This window comes from Helianthus annuus, chromosome 2 (assembly GCF_002127325.2).
Source record: "Helianthus annuus cultivar XRQ/B chromosome 2, HanXRQr2.0-SUNRISE, whole genome shotgun sequence".
NCBI classification, from domain to species: domain Eukaryota; kingdom Viridiplantae; phylum Streptophyta; class Magnoliopsida; order Asterales; family Asteraceae; genus Helianthus; species Helianthus annuus.
Window position 1 is genome coordinate 40,659,175 of NC_035434.2, and position 10,488 is coordinate 40,669,662.

General features: G+C 37.5%; 1 protein-coding gene across 1 annotated transcript; it reads left to right on the plus strand.

Annotated features, from left to right (window-relative positions):
• Positions 1-2,110: 2,110 nt before the first annotated feature.
• LOC110914223 (subtilisin-like protease SBT3) lies at positions 2,111-8,978 on the plus strand. Its single transcript, XM_035980762.1, has 2 exons — positions 2,111-3,576; positions 8,141-8,978. Exons 1-2 carry the CDS (start codon positions 2,111-2,113, stop codon positions 8,976-8,978), a joined length of 2,304 nt encoding a protein of 767 aa, XP_035836655.1.
• The last annotated feature ends 1,510 nt before the right edge of the window (positions 8,979-10,488 follow it).

The window sequence follows — 10,488 nt, forward strand, 5'->3', positions numbered from 1 at the left end:
ATACCAGTTATCTTCCGTTGCTGATACAGAATGTCTTCACATAACAGGGACTTTGTTTCCGACCGAAACACACCAGGACGAGATATGGAATTTGACAGCAATAACATTACAAAAAAAGTCCTCAAGAAATCTCTGATTGACCATGTGCTAGCTTCTTTGACGGCATTAACATATTATTATAACTATTGTTGTTGTCGTTGTTGTTGTTGGTGGTGGTGTTATTATTAATTATCATTATTTATTGACATGATGCGGTGTGCTTATTAAAAGATGTATATTGTTAGTTGTTTTATGTAGTATTTCAAGTTATAATATTTATAATAATACGATATAATACTATCACACTACACTTCACGCTGGCACGTGCACCCATCGTTGGCGTAATATAGTGATGGTAAGATACCGTGGTTGTCCAAGGATACATCGAGTTTTAGTACGGAGTCTTCATCTGTATCTAGTAAAACCCAAAAGTAAAAGTTTTTAAAAAAATAGTCAAATGAAAAATGAAGAGTAAAATAAAATAAAACCCAAAAGTAAAAATTTTAAAAAATAGTCAAATAAAATATGAAGAGTAAAATAAAAAAAGGTAGTACTTAATAGTAAGACATAGGGGTTTTTGGATTTACATAACTCTTGATGGTTCTTTAAGTAGCTCTTACAATGGGGTTATAAGGGCTTGTTTAACAGCTGGGGAACTATGTATGTTAATGCGTAATGTTGTGCAGTATCTGGGGTCCGAATCCTAACACACTCGAACCTGTCGCTTTGAATAAGCAAGGAAACGCTAATCGCGACCGGAATCAAACCATAATGATAGTTTAAGGGGTTTAAATTACTTGTCCTTATTAGTTGTTCTGTGAGTTGTCAATTCCCTTAGGGTAGTTAGTTTTTATAAAAATCAAGTCCTTTACACTTTGGTACTAGTTTCGCGTAAAGGCAAGAGCTTACCTAGCCCGACGTCCCTTCCAAAACATGTAACCTTCGGTCATAGCATCAACATGTTTTTAACCATAGACATAGAAAATATGAACAAACTCAACTCTAGTTTAAGTATCCTAGCTTTTAGTTTGCTTGAAATGAAATTTGAATTCAGGTTTCTTTATGTTGATTAGGTTGGTTTGTTTGAGTTCGTATTAGCTTAGGGTTGGTTTGATCTTTTTGGTATAAATAGGGATCAATGTAATGATTTAGTTTTGTAAAGTTTAATAAAATATTAAAGAGTTGATGCTAGTTCGCTACAAAGCAATTCGTGTGTTCATCGATCAAAACAGTTAGACCATGGGTAATGGTTAATGCTCCTTAAGGGGCATTTTTTGCCACATCACCGTCATCATGTTTCATGTAATGGTTAAGACTTTATAATGCCCTTTTATTTATTAGTTTCCTTATTTTTTCTTCTTATTGGGCATTATTCTAGAGATGCCTCCCACTCTTTATGCCCTTATAATGCCTATGAGTAATGGTGTAAGGGCATTATCAAAATCTTTCATGCCCTTATAAAGCCCCGTTACATGTGGTCTTATGGGCCAACAAAACCATCAAGTCAACTAATGCCTCACACATGAATAATTCGTATTACCCTTGTAACAATGGAAATATATGACTCGACACTATTCACTATGGTACTTGAGTTACGCTGACTTACATACAGTGTGTTAATACTTCTCAAAGATAAAGTCATGGTAATTGGATTACCAAGAATTGACTCAGTCCTAATGTTTGGGGAGCTTTACAATATAGGCAAGCCTTTACAACACTTATGCTAAAATAAAGTAATATTCAATCTTTAATTTAAAAAGTATTTAATTATAAATTAAAATGAAAAGTCTTTTTTGATGAACAATTTGTATATTCATCAAAAGGGGGTGGCGGCGCAACTTGTTGCCCGACTACCTGCTTTGTAATTGTCCTTTTTCGTGTTGAATGAAAGAAATTTGTATATCTTCATTAGCATTAGAATAATAATCAACGTCATTACTTTCTCAAGTTAGTATCCCTAACTAATTTTCTAGAGCACTATTATAATTTATAAACATATCCTTATGTATAAATGACCGAATGACACTATAAATTAATAACTAAACTCACTACAAACTTATACAATTCAGCAATGGCAGATTCATTCCAAATGGCCAACTATATCTCGTTATGTGTGTGGCTACTCTCACTTGTTGTGTTAGCAATGTCTCATGAAACTTACATAGTTCACATGGACTTATCCGCTAAGCCCACCGCATTTTCAAGCCACCATACCTGGTTCTCCGCCACACTCGACTCCCTCACCACCACCTCAACCCACGTAACTTCTTCTTCATCCTCCAAACTTGTGTATAGTTATACGAATGCAATCAATGGGTTCACAGCCATTCTATCGTCATCTGAGCTTGAGCTTATTAAAAACACACCAGGTTATCTTTACTCTATTAAAGACACAACAGTTGAGCTTGACACAACTCACTCCACTCAGTTCCTTGGACTGAATTCAAATTCGGGTGCATGGCCGGTTGCAAACTACGGGAGAGATGTTATCATCGGGCTCGTGGACAGCGGAATTTGGCCAGAAAGCGAGAGTTTTAATGACCATGGAATGAGTTCAGTTCCTTCTAGATGGAAAGGGGAATGTGAAGTTGGATTCCAGTTTAATTCTTCTTTATGCAACAAGAAACTAATTGGTGCGCGTTATTTCAACAAAGGGCTTCTGTCAAACCGCCCCAACTTAACTCTGTCCATGTACTCCGCTCGTGATACATTCGGACATGGGACCCATACGTCGTCGACGGCTGCTGGGGGTTACGTGAAACATGCATCGTGTTTTGGCTATGGAACGGGTACAGCGACCGGTGTGGCACCACATGCCCGTGTAGCTATGTACAAAGCTCTTTGGGATGAAGGTGTATTCGTTTCGGACATTCTTGCTGCGATTGATCAAGCAATCATTGACGGTGTAGATGTGCTATCGTTGTCATTCGGTAAGGATGGACTTCCCTTACACCAGGACCCTATAGCCATAGCCACATTCGCAGGACTCGAGAAGGGTATTTTTGTATCTACATCCGCTGGAAACAACGGACCGGATTTAAGAACACTCCACAATGGGACACCATGGGTTCTCACAGTTGCAGCCAGTACAATAGATCGTGAATTCACGGGTATCTTAACTCTTGGCAATGGAGATTCGGTTACAGGTTTGTCTCTTTATCCTGGAAAGTCAAGTTTGAGGCAACTCCCAATTGACTTCGTTGGTGCTTGCCAGAACAATTTCGATTATAAAAAGTTTGATCGAAAGATTGTGGTGTGTTTCGACAATAACAATACGTTTTTTCAACAATTTTTTAATGTCAAAAGGTTGAATGTTTCGGGAGCTATTTTCATCACGAATACCACTGGTCTCGAGCTCGTCATGCAAAGTAAATATCCAGCCTTGTTCTTGGATCTTGAATCAGGAAAAACTGTCATGAACTATTTGCAAAAACTGAAGAATGAGGAAGCGAAAGCGAGTATAAAGTTCCATGGGACACATCTCGGGACTAAACCAGCACCAAGTGTGGCTAGCTATAGTTCAAGAGGCCCGTCTTGTTAGATATCCGCTGAATATTTAGGGTTTGACAGAAAAAAAATCTTGTTCATAAATTATGAATTGATAACGAATGGATATGCAGTACATATGTATATATACAGATACAGGAATCGGCTGTAACTGCCGAAACTTAGGGTTAAACTAATAATGATAAATATTACTAATAATATGTAACGTATCTAGCTTATAAATTTAATAATTATATGTCTAACACCCTCCGGTAAGCTAGATCAGTGCAGATTCATGTTCAGTAATATCTTCAAGCGGAGAAAGTCCTTTGGCTGCAGTGCTTTGGTCATGATATCAGCCAACTGATCCTTAGTTGCACAGAATAATACAGTTACGTCTTCCTTCTTTATTAAGTCTCTGATGAAGTGATATTTAACTCTACTGTGCTTGCTCTTTCCATGGTATACTGGATCTCTAGCTAAACAGATGGTGGATTTGTTATCACAGTATATGGGTATTGAATATTTGTGTTTTCCTTGTAGTTCATCCATAATTCCTTTTAACCATATTCCTTGACATCCTGCTAGGGTTAGTGCCATGTACTCGGCTTCTGTTGAAGAGAGGGCAACAACCTTTTGTTTCTTTGACTGCCATGATATGGGTCCTGAACCTAGATGAAAGATATAACCGGATGTACTTTTGCTATCATCTAAATTTCCCGCATAATCACTGTCACTATAACCCACTAGCTTTTGTTTATTCCCTTTAGAGTAAATGATACCTTGATCCAGGGTTCCTTTTATGTATTTTAAGATGCGCTTAGCAGCTTCCCAGTGGCTTTTCTTTGGATTTTCAATGAATCTACTTACTTTACTTACAGCAAACATAATATCGGGTCTTGTGTTTGTCAAGTACATCAGGCTGCCAACAAGACTTCTATAAATACTTCCGTCTACAGTTTCATCTGGATCATCTTTGGATAGTTTGAGGCCATACTCCATTGGTGTTGAGACAGTGTTACTTTGAGTCATTTTATATCTTTCAAGTAAGTTTCTCATATACTTCCTTTGAGATAAGATTATGTTACCATTCTCATAGAGTACTTCCATACCAAGAAAATAATGCAGTTTACCCATATCCGTCATTTCGAATTCCTTTTTCATTTCTTCTTTGAAATCAGTAATTTGCTTCATAGAGCTACTTGCTATAATCAAATCATCTACGTATAGGCATATAACCAACTTTCCTTCCTTGGCGTCCTTGGTATATAAGGTGTGTTCATATGTGCATTTTTTGAAATCATGTTGTATAAAATATGTATCAATCCGACTGTACCATGCCCTTGGTGCCTGTTTTAGACCATACAATGCTCGTTTTAGATGACACACCTTTGTTTCTTCTCCTGGTTTAACATATCCTTGTGGTTGTTCTATATACACTTGTTCCTTTAATTCCCCATTTAAAAACGCAGTCTTCACATCCATTTGATGTAGATACCAGTCATTTTGAGCCGCTAGAGCCAGTACTAATCGTATCCTTTCACCACCAGCCTTGCCTTATATTTGTCTACATTTCCCTTTTCATCGTACTTAGTCTTATATATCCATTTAACTCCTATAGGTTTTTGATTTATTGGAGGATCCACTAGATCCCAGGTTTGATTCTTGTAAATGGATTCCATTTCCTTATTCATGGCCTCGACCCATTTGGATTCTTTGCTTGCTACCTCATAGGTAGTTGGATCGGTGTTGGCATAAAGTACGAAGTTAACTACTTGCCTTTCATTGTATTTCTGCAGTACTTCAGCATCAGTTAGAGGCCTTGTATTCCTATATATATTGTTTATGCTTCTTGTTTTAATCTCTTCATTCTCGGAATCAGTTGAGGAATCTTCGTTGCCATCCTGATGTTGTGTCTGCTGCTGCAACACATTCGTCCCAGATGGACCTTCTGATCTAATATTTGCAGATCTCGCTTCTGTTCCAGGTGATACTTCTGATCGTTCTGCAGATGCTGTTTCACCGGCAAAGCTTGACGTGTCCTGATTAGATTCAGACTCTGGCAGGGTATGACTGTCTGAAGTTGGTTGATCCCTATCATCATACTCGGTAAACTCTTCGTTATCTTCAATAATAGTGTGTGAACCATCAGATTGTTTTGAGTTCATTACCCATCTTTTGTTCTCATCAAACGTAACGTCTCGGCTTATAGTAATTTTATTATTTAATGGATTGTATAACTTATACCCTTTGCTGTTCTCACTGTACCCAACAAAAATCATTTTTTCGACCTTGTCGTCTAGTTTATTCCATTGCTGCTTGGGTATGTGAGCATATGCTATACTACCGAAAATCTTGAAGTGTTCTACGTTGGGTTTACGTCCATTCCATGCCTCACAAGGAGTTACATTTGGTCTTGTCTTAGTAACTGTACGGTTTAATATGTATGTAGCACAAGCTATAGCTTCAGCCCAGTACATGTTTGGCAGTTTCTTTATATTCATCATACTTCGACTTAATTCCATTAACGTTCTATTCTTACGCTCTGCTACTCCATTTTGTTGGGGCGAGTAGCTGTTGGTGAGTTGATGATGTATTCCATTCACTTTTAAGTATTCTTGAAATGATCTTCCACAGTATTCTCCGCCACGGTCTGTCCTTAGAGTCTTTTTCACATGATCCGATTGTTTTTCCGTCATCGCTTTGAATAACTTAAAATAATTCAGGGCTTCGGACTTGAATTTAAGAAAATAAACCCACGTTTTTCTAGTGAAGTCATCAATGAATGTAATAAAATATTTGCACCCACCGATAGATTCCGTTCTCATTGGACCGCAGATGTCCGAGTGAACTAATTGAAGAGGTTTAGTTGCATGCCATTTAGCTTTAGTAGGAAAGTTTTTTCTTGCTTGTTTACCGGACACACATCCTTCACATATACTATTGTCTCTTGATATCTTCGGTAGTCCAAACACTAATTCTTTATTTCCCATTTCTACCAATGTGTCTAGATTCACATGTCCATAACGCTTATGCCAAAGTGTTGAAACTTCTCTCGTTGTCATTGTTAAGGCTAATGTTAGATCACTTCCCGGATTGAGCGGGAACATCTTGTTATTTGTCATTCTTATGGTGCCCATAATTTCATCCTTAGCATCTTGTATTGTGCAATAATCCTTTTCGAACTTAACTTTGTATCCTTTCTGCACAAGTTGTCCCACACTCAAAAGGTTATGTTTTAAACCTTTCACATAGAATACATTTGGTATTCTTTTGTTTAGTCCTCGTATTTTGATTTCGACTTCTCCACTGCCCAATACCTCTAATCTTTTGTCATCCCCAGTTCTTACTTCCTTCTTTAAAGAATCATCCATTCTTACAAACAGATCTTTGTTTCCCGTCATGTGGTTGCTGCATCCACTGTCTAAATACCAACAATCCTTGTTGACTGTCTCTTCCATGTTGAAAATCATAAACATGGTATCCTCCGTCTCTTCCGATTCATTCTCTTGATGAATTAACACGTTATCACCGTTCACACTATCTTCTTTCTTCCTACAGAACTTGGCTGTATGACCCAGTTTTTGACAATTATAGCATCTGATATTATTCATGTATCGGCCCTTATTTCTGTCACGTCCCTTTACTCCCATATCGTTCCGATTTTGACGAAACCTATCTTGTCCACCACTTTGAATTTGAAATGCATGCTCGACAGGGGTGTCATCATACCGTTTCATGCGTAATTCATGGGATTGTAATATTCCCATTAATTCTTCGGTGGTCACATCTTCTAAATTTTTCGTTTCTTCGATAGTAATTACTACAGATTCGAAATTTCTAGTCATGCTACGTAGAATTTTCTCTACGATTCTCTGTTCGCTAATCTTTTCTTCGTTCATTCTTAATTGGTTGACTATTAATGTTATTCTATTGAAATAATCTTCAACAGACTCCTCCTCTTTCATTTTTAACGTATCAAATTCACATCTAAGAGTCTGCAGTTTTACAGTTCTTACCCGATTTTCTCCTCTGTATGATTTATGCAGAATACTCCAGGCCTCCTTTGATGATTTGGCCATTGCAATTCTTTCGAAGACGATCTCATTGACCGATTGAAATATTATGTGCAGTGCCCGCTTGTCCTTCTTGATAGAATCTCGGTAGGTTGGAGTGGCTTCATTTGAGGGATTTGTTCCCAATTCTTGATAACCATCTTCGACTATGCCCCATAATTCTTGTGATTCCAGTAAAACTCTCATCTGAATATGCCAGTGATAATAATTCTGTCCGGTAAGTTTTGGAATTTGGGTTTGAATCCCCTGCGTTTGATTCATGTTTCCGTTGTCTTTGTTGATGGATTCTTTCGAACACTGTGCTCTGATACCACTATGTTAGATATCCGCTGAATATTTAGGGTTTGACAGAAAAAAAATCTTGTTCATAAATTATGAATTGATAACGAATGGATATGCAGTACATATGTATATATACAGATACAGGAATCGGCTGTAACTGCCGAAACTTAGGGTTAAACTAATAATGATAAATATTACTAATAATATGTAACGTATCTAGCTTATAAATTTAATAATTATATGTCTAACACGTCTAATAGTTGTCCGGTTGTGTTAAAGCCCGATATCACAGCTCCTGGTTCACTAATACTAGCAGCCTGGCCCGACAGCGTCTCACCTACCTTCATCCAGAATGATTTTGGAACAGAAGAGAAACTGTATAGTAAATTTAATATTGTATCAGGCACTTCTATGTCATGCCCTCATGCCAGTGGAGTAGCAGCTTTACTTAAGGCTGCCCACCCCGACTGGAGCCCGTCCGCCATCCGGTCAGCCATGATGACTACCTCGGACATTTTAGACAATACACATAAACCAATTCAAGATATTGGTGACTACAACAAACCAGCAACCCCTTTAGCCATTGGTTCAGGCCATGTTGCGCCCAACAAGGCCTTGAACCCTGGACTTGTATACGATGTTGACCCGCAAGATTATGTTAATCTCCTTTGCGGGTTAAATTATACAAAGATTCAAATCCAAGCAATCACAAGATCATCTAATTTCAATTGTTCCAACCCGTCCTTGGACCTAAACTACCCTTCGTTCATTGCCTTTTTTAACGTGAACAACTCATGTTCTGATAAAGTTATTCATGAGTTTAAACGTACAGTGACATATGTTGGGGTAGGAAGATCTAGATTTACCGCGACACTGACAACAGTTGGTGGATTAAATGTAAGTGTTTCTCCGGTTAAACTGAGTTTCCGATCAATGAATGAGAAGAAAAGCTATAAGTTACTAATAGAAGGGCCCTATAAGTTGGAAGATGAAGTAGTTTTTGGTTATTTGAGTTGGATCGACCGTAAGATAAAGTTTGTAGTCAGAAGTCCAATTGTTGCTACCAGCCTACCAAGCATAGCAGATACATTCTAATTAGCTGATATACAGTGGCGGATCTAGAAAATCCGCGAAGCGGTAACGTTTTATAAAAAAAGGGTAACGGAATCGAAAAAAGGTCAAGTTTTTTCCAAAATTTACACTAATTTTACACTACCACCGGAGTGCCAAGCGGTAGCGGGCGCTCCCCCTTACTATATGCTACATCCGCCACTGCTGAAAATCATAAAGTTGTCTTTATGTTTGTTGCCCCAAGCCTAATAGGCCAAGTGTTTGATTATATATCTTACAATAGTTTTGTTATCATTTATATGAAGCTGACGTACGTGTGTGTATAAGGATTTTTAAGCATTTATTATGCTTGGTGAAAACTGGCTTTTCTCAAAGGATATAATTGCATGGACGACTTTCAATTGAAATAGTTGTTCAAAGCTTGTCAATTGTTACCTAACAATATTCTCGACAAGGATACGTATACATCTTTTGGACTAATCTGTCATAATTTTTTATGTTATTGATTAGATGCTCTAACAAACAATTTTTCATTAAAATATACATTTCATAAATATACATCCACTAATAGTGGATAAGACGACCTAAAATGGAAAGACTTAATGGAATATAATCTAAATTCATGTATTTTATATGTATTATTTATTGATTATATCATAAGAACATGGGTAAAATATAAACCCTAATTATGTAAATTCAATCATGAACTATAAAATAAGATGTGTGTACCTGATTAGCAAGTAGATTTCGAGACTTGGAGAATAAGTTTCGAAATTAGGTGGTTTCGACTATGGTTGCGACTCGAAATCATAAAGGTGTTAGTCTTCATGACTCGAAACCATGAGGTTCCGACTCGAGACCATAAGGTTGCGACTCGAGACCTGTTTTAGTCTTCACAACTCGAGACTAAGATTCCGACTCGAGACCATAAGGTTGCGACTCGAGACCATGAGGTTTCAGTCTTCATAACCAGGGCCGGCTCAACTATTTTGGAGACCCAAAACGAAAGTAGAAACGTGAGGCCCTTTTACAAATTTCAAGTTAAATGGACTACTCGACCCACTCGTCATTTGACCCATCTAGATATTTAGACCATGGTGTGTTATTCGTGTCATAGCGCGTTCATCTTCGGGTCCAACATCTTGGCCAAGTTAGTTATCTTAATCCAACTTTATTTATAAAAGAGATGTTGTATCCTTTTGGGCACCCGGGGTGCACCCGCCCACCCCAATGTTTCGGCTAGAAGTATATATGGTCCGATTTTTCGTCCGAAAATTTAAAATTTATATAGGATCGCCCCCCGATTATTTTTTCTAAATGGTGGGTAATTTGGTAAATATATTTTAACTCTTATTTTATTTGTTTAAACCTAGATTACCCACCACATAACAAACTTAATACCAAATTATTAATTATCAAATATTATTTATCTTTTTCCCAGCCGCCGTAGCTTTTTGTTTCTGCAATTCTGCCGCAAGACTTTTGGTTCTGACTTCTGTTTCTTCAGTTCTCCGGTAAGACTTTTGGGACAATT

What these genes read in the sequence shown, in the direction of transcription:
- LOC110914223 (XM_035980762.1), top strand. Translation starts at nt 2,111, where the DNA reads ATGGCAGATTCATTCCAAATGGCCAACTATATCTCGTTATGTGTGTGG. An exon ending in AGTTCAAGAGGCCCGTCTTG is followed by an intron (nt 3,577 to 8,140) that starts TTAGATATCCGC and finishes TAACACGTCTAA; the next exon opens with TAGTTGTCCGGTTGTGTTAA.